This window comes from Rhinatrema bivittatum, chromosome 14 (assembly GCF_901001135.1).
Source record: "Rhinatrema bivittatum chromosome 14, aRhiBiv1.1, whole genome shotgun sequence".
Lineage (NCBI taxonomy): Eukaryota > Metazoa > Chordata > Amphibia > Gymnophiona > Rhinatrematidae > Rhinatrema > Rhinatrema bivittatum.
In genome coordinates, this window is record NC_042628.1 from 37,315,246 (window position 1) to 37,336,187 (window position 20,942).

A 20,942-nucleotide genomic window follows, 5' to 3' on the forward strand; every position below is an offset into this window, starting at 1 on the left:
CAAAGGGAATACTTGAACTGTATGCCACTTTATTATAATTCTTATGTGTTGCAGATTTCATGCTTTGAAGACTGGTCATCTTAATACATTTACGTTTTCTTATAAATTCTTATGGTATAATGCATTGCTAATGTGCTAACTATCCACATTAATATTAGCACATTCTTAAGTGGTATATTAGTCTGCCTTCATGTGTTCCTAGACAAAATTCCCAGTGGTTAGCTCTGCTTATAAAGGTGTAAATGCACACTTAGGCAGGGTGGCAGTCGGCCATTTTATACTCCTGAACCATCCATAGATGTATAAATACACCAAAAGCCAATGTTTCAGTCTATTGTAGAACAGAGTACCCTGATGGCAGCTTTGACATCCTGAAGTGTTTCAGCCCGTTACTGCATGTTCTTGCGTAAAATGCCATTTACAGACAGAACATTCTGTTTGAACAGCTCAGTGTTTAGGATTATGCTCATTAATTTCTTTCCTGCCTAAATTGGTAGGTGTCCTGTTTCCAGCTTTCTTTTTCTTCTTTCTTTATTAATGAATTATGTATTCGTTCAATTTGCATGCTCCAGAAATAACTCAAGGCAGCGAACAGCTTTAGCTTTATCAATATTACTGTGCCAACTGTGGGCAGCATTAGAAAATGACATTTTCCCATATTTTGCCTGTGGAAAAATGTCTTTCTCTGAGGACATGCAGGATGGCAGTCCTCACACATGGATGACATCATCCGATGGAGCCCATCATGGAACTTTGATCTCAAAGAATCTAAAGCTTGCAGCATACTCTTCTGAGCATGTGCAGCTATAGTTATTTCCCTGCCCCCTAGGCAGAGTCCCTCAGTCTTTCTTTTTCTGCTGAGTCATGTGGTTGTGGTATTTAGCTTTGCTCTCTCCTTCACAACTATTGCTGTGATTTTTTCTGGAGCTGGATCTGTTTTTTTCTAACAGAACCTTTATCATACCCTTACATTGTGGGATTTTTTGTTTTCCCTTTATTTATTCTCTTATTTAAGCTCTCTGACGGCCGCATGGTGGGACTTTTGCTGTGCAGCCCCGGCAGAGTCTACTTTCTTATCTTAATAAAGAATGCTGCATCTGCAGCTTTTTTTTCTGTGTCCTCTCCTTAATCTGTCTGTTGTGCCCTTGTCAGGTACTTTTGGGACTGACAATATGTAGTCAGTGCATGGACCATGCAGGCCTCTAGGCCTGGGGACTCGCCTGACTTCTTGCCCAGGCAGGTGTTCCATGTGATGTCATCTGACCACTGGGCATTGACAGAGGTCCAGGTAGTGAAGGAATCAAGGACCATGGACTCCATCAATTGTGCCAGGGTCCTTGAACATTGGGAGTGGGCATTTCAGGTGCACCAGGGGCGGCATTGGGCACCATCAAGCATGGGCAGCATCTTCAAGTGCCATAGGTGCCAATGAGTACCATCGCGGTACCCATATAGGCACTGTGTGTATCCTTGGTGTTTGAGTGCTATGGGCACCATGGAGCACCATTGACGTCGTAGACCTGGGGCACCATCATGCACCATAGACACCAAAGCCACTGAGCACCCTGGGGCACCATCGAGCACCATGGGCAAAATTGATTGCCGTGTGTACCATTGATGCTGCCGTGTGCCATAGACACCTTCGAGCACAATGGGAACCATCGAGTGTCTGGGGCGCTGTCCAGGCATTTGGGTTCATGGGCATCGTCAAGGCATCCTCCACTCTTTTTAGCACCATGGGTGCCGTTGAACACATCGATGTCGTGGGGCCTTTGATGCCTTTGGGTACCACCAATGCCTTTGGGTGACGACACCATCAGTGTCACTGGACCATCACAGCCTTTGGGTGAGGTGGGGGTTATTGACTACTTCAGGCACCATTAACTGTCTGCCATCATGGCCATCGAGCCCCATGGTGCTATTGAGGTCAATTGGTGCCATCAAGCGTCTTTGGCACTGTTGCGTGCCGCTGATGCCCTGGACACAATGACATTTAGACCTATAGGTACAGTCAGTTACTGTCAAGCGTAGACTGTGCCATCACAGGTGCCATTACTGTCAAGCGTAGACTATGACATCACAGGTGCCATTGCTGTTGTGGGCACCAGTGGGTGTGGTTGTACGCCGCAGAGTGCCATCGGACACCATGGGCTTCCTCAACGATGTAGCTCATGGGCAGCCACAGATGACCACTGACATGATTATCAAGCCTGTGGTTAGTCACTTTGGGTGACATTAGACTCCAAGAGCACCCTGAGATTGAACCCGTAAAACGCTGTTCAGCGACAGACAGGTGTAGTCATGGCACCAGTGATGCTGTGTACACAGTTGTCACACAGCGCACGGCCAGAGGATGATGCAGAACTGATGTCATTTTGGTGCCTTTCACCGGGTATGGCTGATGCATTGTTTTTACTTATGACTGTAAATTTCTATTGCTATACATCAAAACGGTGCCATCTGCTCTGGAGAAAGGTGCTGAAGTGACCTATTCAGGCATTGTCCCCAAGGTGGACAGCATCCCTTTTCAATCATTGGGACCCAGAAATACTGCTAGAGGCCCGGGTCTAAGCCCTGGCACTGAGACCAGACTAGGACTCATTTCCAGACTCCAGTGTGGGGCCTCAGTGTCAGGCCCGGACTTACTCATCAGCGCCAGACCCAGGCTTCTGTGCTGGGGCCTGATCTAGCCAGAGGCTTTTATTTTTTTTTAATACAATGAATACAAAAAACCCTGAAACTTTTCAGTTCATTCAATTTGGAATGAACCAAAAATGGCTTCATTCTTTGCATTTGTTAAAAATGAATGCAAATCCCTACTTTGCACTTGGTTTCAACCGGTCCTGGTTTTTTCCATTAATTGAGCAATGTGAAATGAATACTCAAAACAGCAACATATTCAGGGACACTGGAAAATTACTTGCAGAGGATGCCATTATTTCCAAGAATAAATATGGCTAGTAGATGACCACAGTTTTCAATATGACTTGATAGTTCAATATATAGTGTCAAATATATGGAACGCCACCTGCAAGAAATTGCAAAAAAAGTACAATTTGTGCAATCTTTCGGTGTCCATAGTTTTCCTGATTTTTCAAATGTCCCTGCTGCACTTTTTTAGGAAAGATTATTTGATTGGGCTCTTAAATTGTGTTTCTCTCTAAAACTAAATAGATAATTGGGGTGCTTTAAATGGCTCAAAACAGCAGAAAGGAGGAAGCGCTTAGTGTGTCAGAAAGTCAAATGAGACAGGAGTATAGAAATAACAGGAAGAGTAAAGGAAATGGAATGTGATTGCCAAAGCACTAATGCTCCATCTAGTATCCCTCTGCAGGCCCAAGCTTTGTGTCATTTGTTTGAAAGATTTCATACAGCAGAATTCCACGTTAGCTATATTCAGATTCATTGCTGCTCAAGTGCAAATATCTGCAGCGCGCATTTTACATTTTTCTTTCCTTTCTTTGGGAAGTGTACATATCCAACGGGGTTTGGAGATTCCTGAAACAAGGCAGGAGGGGAGAGAATCAGAAAATACAGGAAAGAAACAACTCCCCAACTTTTCTGCAAGAAGCTTTCCACAACTTAAAAATGTTTTTAGGTCATTTTGCAAAGCCCCTGGTTAAACTGCCCTGTCTAACAATTGGCTTCCTCTGGCTTGCTAAAAGTCTGTGTGCAGGCTTTTGATTTGATATTGGATTTTGACTGGCTGCAAAGTATGTGAGCTAAAAGTACCTATGTATATTGTGAACCATTTAAAATTGCGCCCATATAGGGCCTGATTTTAAAATGCATTTACTCGAGTAAGTGGGCTTTTGAAAATTGCTACAATATATGCCATTGAATTGGCCATAGGATTTAGTTGCATAAGTGCACTTTACTTGAGTAAATGGCTTTTGAAAATTGCTCCAATAGTAGTTACATTTACGCACGTAACTCCTTTTGAAAATTCACCTGATAGTGTACCTGAATAGAAACTGTGGTCTTTATAATCTGATCTTCACTTTTTACTTTTCTAGTGTTATCAATGCTTATTTTTTCGTTTTTTAGCTAAATATTTTTTAGTCTATCTTGTTTTGATAAAAAAGTATAGCTTTTCTGATGGTCAATCCTCTTGCAACACTTTTATTTTTACCAATTGCTTTCTTTAAAGTATACATTTCATGCATAGTACTTGTTTACCCTGACAGTTATTGGAACCCAAATAGTGGGAGTGACTTAGGTAGAAAAGTGATTCTAAACTCAGATCCTCATGGCTTCTCTCACCCCCCATCCACAAATATATTTATTTATTTATTTGTTTATTTATTTAACAGTTTTATATACCGAAATTCTTGTAAAAGGTTACAAATCAGTTCGGTTTACATTGAACAGTAACAGTGCTTCCGAATATGAAAGCAATTACATTGAACAGTAACAGTGCTTCCGAAAATGAAAGCAATTACATTGAACAGTAACAGAGCTTCAGAAGCGAACAATTACCAAGAACTAGGGATTACAGTAAAATAATTCAAGCCGATAACATTGATACAGAAACCGTGTATCGGAGAGAGTAAATATAATACACACTTGAAAGCATAGGCTAAGATATATATATATATATATATATATATATATATATATATATATATATAGATATTATTTAGAAATTTAGATTATTTAGAAATTTCCCTCATTCTTCGGCCAGATCTGATTATCCTAAAACTCAGGCCTGTTTGGGGGCTTTAAGAACTCATTTATATAGAAAAAAAAACCCTCTAAACATTAAAAATGCATTTTTCTTAAAGAATGAAAACATGAGATTTCAGTCTGCAGGATATGGATTAGAGCATAATTGGTTGAAAGTAGAGAAGATCCTGGATCCTCTTCAAGAGATGATCCTCAGACAAATGGTAACAAAACCCATGAGGGAGATGGCATTTATGAATGGAAAAAGTATTTCCAATGCCAAGCAGGGGAGGGTCACCTGAGCTCCAGTGATCTTCAGACAGGATGGTTTAATATAAGAGCAAAGACAGAAAAGGGGCTCCACAAAGGTTAGGGTCAGGGACCTCCAAGAGCAAGCACTTTGTTAAAATGGGAGAGTAACTTAACAAGGTGCTGGCAGAATAGGGGTGGTGTTTTGTGTGGAGCAGAACAGCAGATGAAAAAGAAGTATGGTCCGGGCTAAAAATATGTATGGTAGGAAAATTAAAAGGATACCAGTATAGTTTTCAAAAAGAGGTGGGTAAAATATAAGGGCAAGAAATATAGTGTTCAGAAAATACCAGAGATGTCAGAAAGAGGAGAGGAAAAATATCTGGCAAAGTTGAAGGAAGCAGGGAAGGTAGTCAAGATGGCAAAGGTATGAGCAGAAAAAGATAGTTAAAGCTGTAGAGCAAGGCAGCAAGATATGTTGGTGAAAGGAGGAAAGTAGGATTGTAGGAGGAGAAAACGAGATGCATGGAGAAGAACAAGGAAAAAGAAGAAATGCTAAAGAAATACTTTTGTTCCCTAGAAAAAGCACTACAGATAGTACTAAGCATGATAGTGCATGCTATGGGTATTCAAATGACCAAAACTAAAAATAAGCTATTTAAATGACCTAATTGGGTATTATCCAGTGTTATTACCTAAAAAGCTTGGCATAGCATACTAAGGCAGTAATAGACATGTAGTTAACTTTTGCAGGCTTTTTAGGCTATTAACGCAAAACTTATGGGCCCAAATTCTCCACTCCCATCAAGTGAAAGAAGTGGTCTGATACCACTCCTGATACCCTACCTTTGTATCCCAAACTATCCTCCTCCACCCCCAAAACCAGCAGTCTGCACCACCCTTTGAACTGTGCAACGCTATGTGGCATCATTCAGAAGAAGGCTGAGTCACTGCAAGGTAAAGGGCTCTCCTCCTGGTTTAGTCTGGGGAGAAACAGGGGATGGACTGATTTCTGGGGGGGGATCAGGAGTGGCGCAGGGAAACCTAATACAAGCAGGGTTCCCGTGGCCTTGCTGACTTTAATGCTGCTGCAGTCTAAATATCATGAGTTTGGTACATGGTTTTAAGATGGCTTAGTGCATAGTCTTGTTAGTAACATAACTGTATTTGGCCACCTCTAATGTGCAAAGGAGTATCTGAGCTGCATGACTGTGTCTAACGGGGAGAAAGAAAAAAATGTCGTCATTACTCTGATAGAAACCCAGAGATATCAAGTGAGTTGCAATTGCTTGGAACGAGTTTAGCAGGAGAGCAGGATTTGAATTTACAAATGTTAGCAGTTCTGTACTGTAGTTTACTACTTTAACCACACTTCTCCAATATCATTATTTTTCCCCAAAATAAATTCCCTCAAGACTTCCTGCTATCATGGGGGGTCTATGTACTAACCCTAATTAGAAATGGAAAGAAGAGAATGATGTGCAGAATGTAATAGTGTTATAATGACTGACCCATTCTCCATGGGGGTGAACGTCCACCCCCCACCCCCACCCGTGGTTCCTGTAAAATCTTCGGCAGAAAAGGGAGGCAGTTGTCCTTCTATCCACATGGCATTACAGTAAAATGTGTATGCTTACAAGTACAGGACCGAGTACGATGCCAAGCTGGCTGGTGCCATTTTGATTTTTCTGCCCTGTAGACCGAAGAGACTTCGGCTGCCTCCTGCCAATGAAAAACACTTTCCAGTTTCTGGCAGTGAGGGGAGGAAGAGGAGGAGAATGGTTGCTATTGCCAGCATGGGAGTTGGTGGGAGGTTCTGGACAACTCCTACTAACACCCAAGCAAGGAGGGTGTGGGATGGAGGCTAAGCTAGAGCACCAATTTGGATTGGGGTGAGGGGTGAGGACCTGGCGTCCTGATGGGCAACTCAGAGGGGTGAGGACTTCCAGGAAAACTTAACTGAACCTCAATAGATGTAGTTAATTTCCCCACATTAAGAAAACCACATTTAAACTCGTGTATATTAATGCTGCATACTAAATAAACTCTATTGAGATTATTTGCATATATTCTTTTTTAATTTACACGTGTAATAGTTGGGAACTCCTTATTTAGCTGTGCAATGTGCACTTAATTGTTGTAGATCCTTGTGCCTTCTAATCATATCAGTCTCTTTTTTTTTTTTTTCCTTTCCATTTTATTTCCTTTCCTTATATAAAGATTTGTGGCCCTTAAATGGATCCTTTTAGTTGATCCTGTGTTTCTGCTTTGCTAGATCTTGCTATCCAGTCAGTACAGCCCTAGGGCATCCCGATTTGCAGATGATATAAAGATCTGTAAGAGTGTTGTAGATGGAGTAGAAAAAATGAAGGATTTTCCAAAGCTTGAGGAGTGGTTAGGAGTTCAGCATTTACTGCCAAAACGTTTTGTCATACATTTTTGGGGACACATTAACATCAAAAAATAACAGAGGGATATAAATGTGATTACCCACGTTGATAAAAATGTGTCCGGTAAAGTTCAATCAGCTTTCCTTCATGCCCACTGAGATATCACCACACCATTTTTATTGTGTAAATACTTGTTCTCCAATAACATATTGTTCTGCAACTTTTTTTGTATTTTTTTAACTTATTAGGTTCTTACCATTATATGGAATACTTTTATTTCATTTAATATTGAAGATCTCTTCTTATAATGCCAAACAAAGAGTTCACTTTGTCCTATCTCTCGCTGTTTAAGAAGTGTAGGTGAAGAAAAATTTTAAAATATGTTAAAGATTGGCGGCACAGCGGTTTACTCACCTTTCAAACCACATTTACTTGTACGCCCAACACTGCCAGCGTTTCGGTGGATCCCCGCCTGCTTTAGGGGCTCGAGAGAATTTTCAGCCAGCTTTGAATTGAACCCACTCTAACTGAAGCAGTGTGGTCTCCTTCCACCTCTCTCCAAGGAGTGATTCAAAACCAGCAAAGAGAAGGCCCAGAAAAAAGGGGGAGGCCTGAAAGGTGTATGTCTGTGTGAGAGAGAGACTGAATGTGTGTAGAAGAGAGCATGCATGTGTGTAGAAGAGAGCCTGCATGTGTATGAGAGCAACAGAACCTGCATGTCTGTGTGAGATCCTGGTTGTGTATGAGACCAAGAGAGCCTGCGTATGAGTGAGACTGCATATTTATGAGCGCGAGAGAGCCTGTGAATTTGACAGCATATTTGTAAGTGAGGGAGAGCATGTGTGTGTGTGTGAGGGAGGGGGGGGGGAGAGAGGTTAAAGATTGTGAGGCCCCCGTCTCCTAATCCAAAACAATCTGTGGGTGACTGGAAATCAAAAGATCCCAGGTATGGAGAGCTGGAGATTTTTAATGCTATTATTTTTAATTTTGGGATATTTCATGTGTCTGCTGTTTGAAATATTTGATGTTTGGGAAATATTAGAAAAAATTTGAGTCATTTTAATTATTGGATGTCCATTGGCTGTTGCCTGTTTGACATTTATTCTTTTTATTAGTATGGTTTCAATATTATGAATGATGTTTATAGCTCTTGACTTTATTGCTTAATGTTTTATAAGGAATGATGATGATTTTTTTCCAATTAGTCAGGTTTGCTGTGCTTTCCAGAGCATATGTGTGAGCGAGAGTGAGTGAGCCAGTGAGCATGTGCCTGAGTGAGAGAGAACGAGCATGCCAATGAGCATATGTGTGAGCAAAAGGACTATTTAAAACAGTGAGCATATGTATGAGCAAGAAAGAGTGAGTGAACTTGTGTGTGAGCCAGTCAGCATGCGTGTGAGAGAGAATATAAGGGAGTTTGTGAAAGAATGAACATGTATGTTAGAGTGTGTTTATATATGAGAGATAGGAGAAAGTTTGTGCATACCTTCTGTCCCTGACTAATTCATGACAATCTCAGGGTGACTGCAGTCTAAAGTTCCCAGGTATGGAGAGCAGGGGAAAATTTTTTAGCCTTAGTTTTAATTATTTGCTGTTATTTGATGTGTCTGCTGGTTTGAAATATTTTATTGATGTTTGGAAAATTTAAAAAAACAATATTGTATGTTTTTAATCATTGGATGTTCTATTCATCAGCTGCTTTAAAATATTCCTTTTATGACTATGGTTTTACTATTGTGATTGATGGTTTATATATCTTGACTTTGTTGTTTGATGCTTAATGAGGAATGGTGGTGTTTCTGTTTTTTTGCCATTGTTGCACTGCATAGGGAGTCTTTTTCGTTATGGTTTCAAATTGTTTTTTTCTGCATGTTTCTAGTTATAATTTGTCTCTTTATTCTATATTAGGTGAGGGTCTATGTGTTCTGCTTGACTCAATGAGGTATTCTGCTAGCATGTAGTTTCTGTGTAGGGATCTATAACAGCTTGGCTTGTTCTATTCTGTTTTCCTAATATCAAGTGTATTGGTGTTTTAGGGCCTGGTGTAATATTTGCAGTGTTACTCTTTGAATGCTGGCAGTTAGTGCTGTTTTTGTTTTGGAGATTTACTATATTGTAATTGAGTTTACTTAAAGCTTTCCGAAGGCCGACATGCTTCACAATAATCCTAATACTATATGACTGCAGGTGTGTTTTTTGCAAACATTTCTGATTGGTACCATAGCAATGCATGTAAATAGTATACATGTTGTAGGTCATACTTTTACCTTAGAACACCAAATGATCTTTCATGTAAAATCTGTTACTATAAATGCATATTTGTTAATTTGTGGGGAAAGTGGGGCCAGGATTGTGTGCAAGGCTGTAAGGCTCACCTATGACAATACCCTTGCACCAGCCCTGACTCCACAAGGAAAACCAGGATTCCATCTGGAACTGTATTACTTTGGGTTAGTGGCTCTTCCCAGTCTTGGCCAGGGCTTACTTTTCTCTTTTTATAAGCCCAAGGAACAGTATGGGTCACTTATAGTCCCCCTTCCCCTGGAGACGGTAGGCAGAGCAGAGCCTGGGGAACCATAAAAGCAGCAGACTGTGTAGTCTGCAGTCAGTGGGAATGCACTAGAGTGGTGGGAGGGTTGTGGAGAAGTGGAGGCCAGCTACAGACACAGGAAGGAAGGGGGCAAGCCAGGAGGAAGTGCCTATGCAGTGTTGGGGAGGCTTCTGTCTGAGGTGACTGTAATGAGCTCTGAAAGAAGCAGCTGGCTCTGGAACCAAAGGAAAATCCTAGAGAATGAGATTGGGAAAGGGAGGGGACTGCTGCAGAATGGAGAAGGGCTGACAGCAAGCAAGAACTTTACCCCACGATGCACCAGTGCTGGACCGGATGCACTCACTGTGTGAACACATAAGCAATTGTACAGCAGTAGCATGTCAGAAAGAGTGTTTGTGTGTCTGTGTCAGAGAAAGTGAGACATACACACCCATACACACTTTGTCTTTGAGAGAGAGAGCGTGTGTGTGGGGGGGGGGGGGTATCTTTCTCTCTGACACAGACACACTCACTCTGTCTGAATGAGAAAGAGTGTGTGTCTTTGTGTCAGTGTGTTTATGCCAATAAAGTTTCTGCAATCTAAAAATCTGGTTGTGACTGAGTGTGTGTGTGTGTCTGACACTGGCCGGCAGTGTCATTACTTGCAATTAGTTCAAGAGCCAGACTGGGAATCCAGGATATATCTCTATAAGAATATAAGCAGATGTGTAGGGGGTCCATCCAATTTGCATGGATGAAATGGGGGCTGCAGCTCTGCTCACCCCTGATCTAGAATGTGCTTAACTTCTTAATTATTTAGGAAAGATGAAGTTTATTTTGGAGATATTTTTCTCAATTCTGCTGGGTTCCAGGGTTAACTTGGCTTACTTTTGGGAGCTGCTGACACATGTGCTGCAGGGAAAGTGCATGAATGCGTCAGTTACCCCATGGGCCAGTTTTGAAAAAAATGCCCTGCAATTCGCCCCTGGTAGCAAGAGCTTTAAAAAAAAAAAATTGTAAGGTACATAGGGAAAGGTATTAAGAGTATAACAAAAGGCGCTGCTGCCTCTGTGCAAACTTATTCTGGAAGATGCATCTCCTGCAGAAACAGTCTACATGAGAGCTACTAAATTACTGCAGTCTGCACCGTAAACTCTATGAAATGAGACTTGAGAATCTAAATATATCTACCCCAGAGGAGAAGAGGGACAGAGGGAATACGATAGAGACATTGAAATACCTCAAAGGCATAAATAATACAAAATAAATAAATGTTTTCAGGGGAAAGGAATGGTTAGAACAAGAGGTCATGGTTAATATATGGAACAGCCTGCCAGTGGAGGTGGCGGAGTCAAAAACAAACGGAATTCAAGAAAACCTGGGATACCTGCTTGTGAGGATGTGAGGGTAAATCCTAAAAACAAGTAGACTTTTACAAGATTGCATCAGAAATAGATAATGGACAGACTTAGAGGATGGGCCTTGTGGTCTTTATCTGTCATCATATGTACATTGCTGTTTTTGAAACATACTTTAGGTTATACTGTGAAAGGACTTACATAAAACCAAATGTATGTTTATTTATATATAAAAAGCTTGTGTTGGTCAGTCATGTCAGTCACACTTTCATGTCTGTCTGTAGCCACCAGGGGCTGCCTAGAATGTGCACTGTGCAAAGACAATATATTCTGCTACAAGCACACATAGGCGTACACATGCAGGCACACACACGTGTACAGGCTGTAATTGACCAGACAATCTGAACAATGCTAGGTAACGTTCTCTAATATACTCTGTCTGCAAAGCCCTGTCTCTTGTGCTCCCACACACAAGCATCCTCGCAAGCTTGCAGAAGCGTGCACAAGTTCACAAAAGCACGCATAGGCTCTCCCATACACACAGGCACAGTCACCCAGACACAGGCACGTGCACACAGGTACAGGCATACACACACGCCCAAGGAGAGGCTGTTGTAGAACAGACTGCCTGAGCATCACCAGGCAGTTTTCGCTAGTATGATATTGTGTGAGGTGTCGTTTTTCCCCCGACCCGTCTCTCTTCTTTTTGGTCTAATCACAGCTCGGTAAATTCTCTAATAATAAAATTATGTACTGAATTATGTGCAATGAATATTTGTTTTTCCAATACATAAGATAAATGAACTTCCAAGCTTTCGATAAGTTAGACAATGCAGCTTGTGCCATGTCCCAGCAAAGTCACAGCAATTGTCTTAGAATTCCAGTGGAAATCTCGCTCTTTCAGTAACTCAGTAATATTTATAAAAACATGACAGGACTTTTTAGAAAAAAGCCAGTACTGTGTCTGGATTATAGGGAAGGAAGGGAAAAAGCAGCAGAAAGATAGTAGTGAGATAGAGGACAAGGAGAGAAAGGAGCTATTTTGAAAGCATGCTTTACCTTTGACTCTATGTTCCTCATGAGGTAGATTAAGTGATTTCTAAGGTTATGCAATTTGCAAAACTGCTTTTCACATTACAGGGCTCCATTCAGTAAGTGTAATTCTGTACCATCAAAACTGTCACTGAACAGAACTCTTCAAGCTAGGTGTACTCAGAAGTTGTTTCAGTTTTATCTCTGGCTCTTACCTGCCACAGTGAAATTGTCTTCTTTAACTGTAAATTACTCTATACTTCCCAGAAAAACAATTTTTTTACCAAAAAATCATGCCGATCAGATTTTTTTATCCTGCCAGATGAACCCGATCGTTAAAACGATCGGGCACACGATTCACATCCCTATAATTGATTACTTCTGTTGGGTCACGCTCAGACCTTGCCACTTTTTTTTTTTGTGTACGCCCCGATGAAGGGTTTGTACTGAAACAGTAGAAAAAAAAGACTTATTGGACTTACGTTTAGCTGTGCTGCGAGATTCCTGAAGGCCTGCTGATTCTGAACCCCAAGTCAAGGACTCACATTCTCGTTCTTGCCCTTGCCCAGGTCTGCCTCCGGTGGCCATCCCTCCTTTGCTCCATCCGCACATCTTCCACAGCCCAACGCTGCGCTTGCGCCCATCCTCCAGTGTCTGATATACCCAGTTGGGGGTAAAAGCTGCTGCATTATTAAGAATGAGTGAGACCAGGGCCACTGCCACTGCCATGGCTACCAGCTTCTGGACAGTCATAGCCACTGCCCACACTTTTATTTGCAAAAGGTGTAAGGTTCTAATCAGCTGTGGTACATTGAGGAAGACGTTAATTTAAGTGGAGGAGACCCACAGAATGGTGCTACAGCTGGCTAGAGGACATCTCCACTCATTCTCAGAGCTGGCTTTCAAAGCAAAATCAAATGCAAGCAAATTAGGAAGACAAATCCTAGAGATGAAAACTACAAAATCCGCAAGTAGTTGTATAGACAGACCAAAAGCGTCTCTTATCCACCTCCCTGCAAAGCCATTCCCGTGTCCACAATTTGAAGCATAGGGATGTCCATTTCTTTCAGGATGAGCTAAAGCCAAGAGGAGAACAGACCCCAGACCTGCTGTTAGAAACAGCTCCTTCTACTTCTTCCACGAAGAATGAAGAAATGCAGAAATTTTCCACCCTCTGCGACGCAGCTACAAGGGAGAAATGAAAATCCTATCAAACAAGTGGCAGCCAAAAAGGATTATCAGGAACAGATCGCAACTTTTCTATAAACAATTTAAGAAATAAATGTGTTCATTTGATCTCTAAAACTTGAAAAATAGCAACTCTTCATTGCTTAAGCAACCTCTTCAAATCCTCATATGTTCTGTGGGAAAATAGCTTGGTTTGCCGTATAAGGGAATGGAAGACAGGCTCAGTTACTGCTGTTGGGAAGACTGTGTATGTTTCCCTCTTTCTCTCACTGAAGAGGAAATGATTGTTTCGGAGCTGGATTTTTTGGAGAGCCTCGGGGCGTAGCCGAGGACTGCAACAAATAGAAAATCACTCTAGCCGTACAGTTGAACATTAACAGGATGTGTTTCCTGAAAGAAAGAAAAAGGAGGAAACGAGTCTTCAGGCTCTTCTTTTACTGTCACTACTCCCTCGTCTCCTCCCCAAAGAAATGACAGGAATAGAGCCAACCTCCAATGCATAGTGTAGGACATTCCTATGTAGATCACAGATTGTGGTCCTGAGACTGTGATAAAGAGCTTCATTAATCGCCCCATGATCCCCCATAGTATGAAGCCTTTAAAAAGAAGAGAAAAGCCTTGTTACACAACACATTGTTAAACTAGGAAAAGTGAGAAATATTTTAAAAGCAGCAGTGCTAGCAATGTTTTCCCTCTGATAATTCAATTGGGAGATAAAATAATTACAATTTATATGCATTCTGATTTGTATTTCATTCCTTAAGAGGTTAGTGTCTAAAATGTTTGAAAATACTCATACTTCGGCACTTTCTCCATTGTGCATTTAATTAAATCAAAGGGATGCTATCTTGATGCAGACTTGGGGAGGTCCATATTCAGACACATTCCAGATAGCAAAGTTAGCAGGATAAACTTAGCTGCACTATTGCTTATAGCCTGCTATCTTAAAGACTGCCTTCTTCTTCCCTCTAGGAACCCCTATTTGATAGAACTGGAACTTATATGGTCTTTAATGTCTTCTCCCTACATTAGCTGAGCTTATCAAAATTTCATTGCTAGTTTGATAGGAGGAGCGTGAAAGCTTACCAGTGGGTTCATCTGGATATTATCGTCATTTCAAACAAACATGCACAAAACCACTAAAAAAGAGAACAGATTGTGTTCTGAGTTTCCCTTCCAAAAAAATCACCTGCCTCATCCATCCTTTTCCTTTGCTTGGCTTGTGAAGGGTGGGGGAGCGGTGCAGTTTCCTCGTTACATTTGGTTTCCATGCACTGCCTTTACATGATGGTGGACGTCTCACCTCTTGAGCACCAGAAAAACCATACTATATTAATATGTAACTTAATTGACGTCCCGGCATCTCGACCATATTGTTGATTTGGTAACAAAATGGAACAAGTTTTAATTATTGCCATTTCACACCAAATAAAGATGTAATGATTTGGTCCACCAGTATCTGCAGAATTTCCGATGTTGGCTTTGATTGGAAACTTTTAATGGGAGACAGACAGCATGGTAGATCTGTGAGAAAACTGCTATCAAATTTCTTTTTGGTTAATGGCAAGAAAGAGTCTGATTAGTAAAAGATCCTAGACAAAGGCTTCTGAATTCTGTGTAGACCTAGTAATCTTACTGCACAAAGTAGATTTCTAAGGAAAGATTATTAATTATATGGCATTAAGAAGTAGTAATATTAAAATAGTATTAAAATGTTCTCAAGTGTATTTATTCCTCTCTTTATGACAGATGAAGGTGTTTCTTTACCAGTCTGATGTTGCTACTGGTGGTAGACCAGGTCCTGCTCAGGACTACAGGGGCAAATTTTAGTGATTTAAGTAGCTTATCTCAAAATATAATGTGTGCATCTTTGTCATCCCTTTGTCAAAATTCCTCAAGTATTACGATTGTTTCTAACATACAAAATAATATAGTAAAGCTTGACCTCTTATAGATAATGCTTCTTATCCAAGTCAGTTTGGTTTCTTCCCCATTGATTCTTCACTGTCTTAGGTAGATGGCAATATCCCATATTTAATTCAACATTAAGCGCTCCCAAGGTTTGTGATAACCTAAGTAGCTATCATAACTGTTGCCTAAACCTCTGGTCTCATATTTTTTCATGGGAATTTCAGTGTTATAATAGAAAAAATCATTGGAAAAATGACTATTATAATAAACAGGAGAAAACTCGGTGGAAAAGTAATTTTCCACTGCCTTTTTTGTTGTTATAACATTGAAATTCCCAGGAAAAATAAAATAAAAACTGAAAATAAAAGTTCTTAAATGGAGAATACCCAGCATCACCACCACCCACCAAGCAACAATGACCTACTTGGTTTCTGGGGAGTTATAGCCTGCTGGTTCCCAACTGCCTACCCTCTGACTTGATGTGTCAGTAGGCTGAATTTTCTTTCTCCGCCTCTTCTCTTTCTCTTTATCGCTTTGCTGGACAATCCTTAGCCACAACCACCCTGTGAGCACTAACTTAATTGGTTTCTGGGGAATTGTTACCTGCTGATGCCAGTCTTGCTACCTCAGGACCTGTTTGTGCCTCATTTATTGACCCATTGTTTATTTGTTATTATTTCTTCCCTGGCCTTCATTCTGGAGAGAGTGAAGGGTGGATTATTTGCAATACTGCAGCCTTTCAGCCCTGTTTCTATCATTCTATATCTGTCACAGTTCTGTTTGTTTCCCCCATCTTTGGTAGGTTTTCCCAGGCATCTTTCCCCCCTCTCAGTAAACTTTTTTCTTCCTAAACTCCTTTCCCTCCTACATTGCCCTTTCCAAACTTGCCAACGAAAACTAAATGCCCTGCATTCCTCAAGCCTTACTGAAACCCTTACTGCATCTGCTCCTCATTGGATTTCTAGCTTGTAGTAATTAAGTACAGATGTGTGATCATTTTCCAGAGAAAAAGGTCAAGAACAGGAAGTTCTCTGAATCCAAAGTGACAGGAGGAATGAAAGGCCCTTTATTGCTTGTGCTAGAAACATTGGGGGCGGTCTTATGCACTGGCAATACCATTCATTACCTAATCTAGTCTTACCAGCTCTGATCATAATCATCAGAAAATTAGTTATAAAACAGCCTCTTTTTTCCTTAAAGTACTCTGGGAACTGACTCAGTGGTAAGTTCTGTACACTGCTACATGGAAGAGCTGGATTTGAATTCTGGGCCAGCTGGAGATGCTGTGAAAGCAAATGGTAATTATATGGCCCTTAACATTTTTATACCAACCTACTAAAAAAAAAAAAAAAATGTTCAAAAACAGCTATAAATTCAAAATATAAAATTAAGTTAAACAAGGGCATCATCCCAACAGAAAATGGTTTTCATGTAGGGAGTCTCTTTAGTAAAACTTATGGTTCGTAGTATAAAAGCTTCTTTGAGAAGTATTTTTGAGGAAAATGTTGCATGTAGCTACTCCTGGAGCAAAAGCAATGTTTCAGAACATCAGTCATTGAAGGATGTCATCCCACATGATATATCTTTTGATTTTTGTTCCTAATTTGTAATGTTTGTTATGTTGAATTTATAGACTGTTTCAAACTGGTTTTGGTATAAAAATTTTAGGGGTCATATGATTACAATTTACCAGCACCACTTTTCATGCTGTAGCCGGCTCCAGTATGATCCCCCCTTTTAACTTGATAATAATTTTATTCCGTACCATTTTGAACCACTCCAGCTTTTCCTGTGGGCTTAATTAAACACAACTTGATTGCTCATTTGGCATAGGTACAACTAAGACTTTCAGTTATAGCTAATCAAGAAGATAGTAAAACATGGAGTGACTCAAAATGCTATTCAGTAGAGTCTTAAAAGTTTCCCTGCACATCAAGAGCAAATTATTTCAATGTCAACTTCATATATTCAGTTGTGTTGTGTATCATCAGCAGATTTTACATAGTGGTTAGTAGTAATATTGTAGTAACAGTGCTACCAGCATATAAAAATTCCTGACAATGCACATCGCAACACAACTGAATGTGGTCAAATATTCTCATGGGATCAAACTAGTATGGCACTTATATGATTTAGTAGGGCTTTGGATTTATTATTAAAATGACCATGTCATTACCTGGATAAACTTAAACAGGACTACTGATTTTGTGCTGCATAAAACAGATTTACTATATAGATCTTTCTGGTGGACTTACGTTGAGACAGTAATGCGATGCAAGTCCAAATATATCAAAGTAAATAAATCCTCACTATTGTGTGGACAGCCAAAAATAAAGTAGCATACCAGCTCTGTATTGGGAAAGTATTCCTCTTAGCAGAGATAGCTTTTGGAGATGTGTTGTCTGGGGTGGGGGAAGGAGAGTATTTGTTGAATTTATAAAAATGATAATACATTTAAAAAAGAAAAGAAACTGAACCAGTAAAAGAGACAAAACCATAATGACCTATGTTTTCCTTATGCTAAACAATCAAAAGGATGACTTGTTTCGACTCCAGGACTGAGAGTCCGTGCTGCAGTTTTAGGTGACAAAGCTACTTACTGTTTGTTGAAGAACAGATAGACAGAGGTCTTTTGAAAGTTTCAAGCTGCAAAGCTGTTTTATTCTTATCAATCCCGACAAAGAGAAAGTATTCTGAAAACTTACTTGAACCAGAATCTTGGTTTATGCTGTCTTCTCAGAAAGTAGAATCCTTGCACCAGCTGTATCCAACATATTTTATATTCTACTGACCTGACTGTTACACAGGAATTTAAGGACCTTCTGTAGGAGATCTTTTAACTCTTCCTGCTCTTTTCAGTGATAGTAAGGGTGCACCATAAGAGGCAGGGATGGAAACATTCACCAGCATCCTCCAGCCCCCAGGATTAATTGTAAGACTAGCAATATGATTATCTGGGTAGCCTCTGTACATAGGAAACTGGCCTGTGGAATGTGAGGAGGAGGAGGGGCTTCTCAGAGATCACTGCCCCATCCTATGATTCAGTAAAGACTTCATTTCTATAGAGTTTGCCACACAGCTAAAATAAAGTAGTCTCAGCACATACTTAAGCACATATAAATGTGCACAAATACTTCAGATATAAATACAAATATATTATACACAGGCACATGAATAATTGCTACAGTCTGCTCTTAAACTGGCTCTGCTATAGCAGCTTTAAAAAGCTTGCTAGCGACTTCTGAGAGGACAAACCTGATCATTTTGCTGTTGCACCCTATATATGGGACAACCTGTTCGATAACAAAGTTCAGGAGATAATGGTTCTGATAAAGGAGCATTAATCAGCATTACAGTCACTATCAACTGTGTCAGAGGACCAACCAGCCCCTGCCAGTGCCACTGCTTTGCTTATAAATGCCCAGAATGTGTAACATTTGCCAGTTCAAGGGCTGCCCAGGACTCCCCACCGCCATGCTGACTCCGGGCTTTCACCTAGGCGCACACATACCTTTAAAGGCCCCACGGCGGGAACTACTTCTGCCAGCATCAGGCAATGTAGTCACACAGCTGGGTATTTAAAACCCAGCCATGCAAAAACTGATGCCTCAGCAATGGGTCACCTATGTTCCGCAGTGTGAGTTGCTGCTTCTGCTTCTGCTCATCTCTCCAGTCTTGCCCACCTTGTCTCACCAGCCTTTCCCACCTCGTCTCTCCAGCCTTTCCTGCTTTGTCTCCTCCAGCTCTAGCCCATCCTTCTCCTAGCCTTCCTTGCCTACCCTCAGATTGTCTCCTGGACTTGACTTCAGCCTGGACTCTGATCACTCTTGCCTTCCGCCTGCTTCTGATCTCAGCCTGGACATCGAGCACTTTTGCCTTCTGCCTGCCTTTGACTTCAGCCTGGACATTGACTGCTCCTGCCTGCTACCTGTCTCAGACCCAAGCCTGACCCCGGACCTATGCGCTAGCTTTCTTATGAGCGACTATTGCCTAAGACTTGCCAGCTCCAGAACCCGAGGGCTCAACCTAAAGGGAAAGGGGCTGGTATAGTGAATTTTCTGACCTGTCTCTCCTTCCTATAGGTCTGCCAGCTGTTGGTGAGGCCCTACAGGGCCCTTCCTGTAGGTTGATTCAACCTCACTACAGCAACAAGGATCTTCAAATCTGACAGAATGGCTCCGGATCACTAAGGACTAGTGAGGACCTGAGAATTGTGGAATACTGCTATCACTTACACTTCTCTCACCCTCCTCCAATCCAACAGATTTCATTCTTCAACCCTTTCTGAGCGGCTCAACTGCAGCTGAAAATGGAGTCTCTTTTACAGCAAAGGAGGCAATCAAATGTGTCCCTTCCCAGGGGTGTAGTCAAGGATTCTATTTCCAGTATTTCCTAATCCCCAAGAAATCGGGGGATTAAGCATTATACTTGACTTGTAAAGATCGAACAAATTGCTGGTTCAGGAGAGGTTCAAGATAAACTCCCTCCAGGCAATCCTTCCTTTCATTCAATCAAGGAATTGGATGTGTGCTCTGAATCTGAAACATGCTTATGTATACAGACCCTTTCATCCTGTCCATCAGGTTTATGGTAAAGGATGTGCCTTATCAATGCGAGGTTTCCCTTTTGCCTGTTGGTGGCTTCGAGGATATTCACAAAATGCCTCATAGTAGTGGTAGCATTACTTATCAGCAGGGAGTCTGTGTATTCCCATATCTGGATAATTGGTTGGAGACATATCCATCTCTGTCATGGATTCTGGAGTCCCTCAAAAAATCCATTTGGCTTCTCCATTCCCTGGGCTTCCTGGTCAGTTTTGCCAAGTCAAACCTGATTTTGGCTCAGAGAATCCAGTTCATAGGAGCTTGGATAGACTCACTTAAGGAAAAGGCATTTCTCCCTATCAAAAAGGCCACATTGCTAGTGAGCCTAATAAGGCCTTCTTTCTGCAGAACTGAGTGTCAGCAAGAACAGCCCTGGTCCTTCCTGGTCACATGGGGGCTGCAGTACATGTGGTGCTCTTGACTCATCTGCACATGTAGAACCTTCAGTGGAGTGTCCGAAACCAATGGGATCAGCTCTGTCAATCTTATCCCACCAAATATCTATGCCATCTAGGATGAGAACATTCCTTCAGTGTTAGAGGAAGCTGAAAATTCTATAGGTGGGTCTTACTACATCCCCTCACAACGTGACTCTTTCTACCAATCCGTCCATCAAGGAGTAGGAGCACACACTGGTGCTGTGTGCCCTTAAGGATTGTGATACCCAATAGAAAGTCATCCGCAAATCAACCACCTGGAGCTGTGAGTCATTTGCTATGCTCTGAGGGCTTTCATCTCAGGAAAGAGAATCTTAATACAGACAGACAATCAAGTAGACATGTTCTACATAAACAGGGAGGTACAGCTCTTACACCTTTTACTAGAAGGTCATCCAAATCTGATTGTGGGCAGGGCATCACAATGCCTGTCTCCAGGCAACCTACCTTCCAGTAAATCAAAATAAGTGGACAAACTACCTCAGCAGAATGTTGCTACTGCACGAGTGGTCCTTGAACCAAAAAATAGCAGATGACTTTTTTCAGTTACTAGGGAAAGCCAGTGATTGATGTATTTG

The 20,942-nt window shown here is 41.2% G+C and overlaps 2 protein-coding genes across 9 annotated transcripts in view; one reads left to right on the forward strand and one right to left on the reverse strand.

The window, feature by feature from the left end:
• TMEM204 (transmembrane protein 204) overlaps positions 1-18,268 on the reverse strand; it is a 64,036-nt gene extending 45,768 nt beyond the window's left edge. Inside the window, exons 1-3 of one of the 4 annotated variants that reach the window (XM_029577427.1) lie at positions 18,029-18,268; positions 13,903-14,008; positions 12,707-13,409 (exon numbers count right to left, since the gene is read on the reverse strand). In XM_029577427.1, coding sequence (XP_029433287.1) covers positions 12,707-12,977 — 271 coding nt within the window. In that variant the 5' untranslated portion in view covers positions 12,978-13,409; positions 13,903-14,008; positions 18,029-18,268. Of the gene's footprint in view, positions 1-12,706; positions 13,410-13,564; positions 13,874-13,902; positions 14,009-18,028 lie in introns of those variants that run through there. The other 3 variants (XM_029577429.1, XM_029577426.1, XM_029577428.1) reach the window with 3 other exon arrangements.
• The window catches only part of IFT140 (intraflagellar transport 140), a 298,079-nt gene that overhangs the window by 212,037 nt on the left and 65,100 nt on the right, over positions 1-20,942 (forward strand). The window lies entirely within an intron of this gene.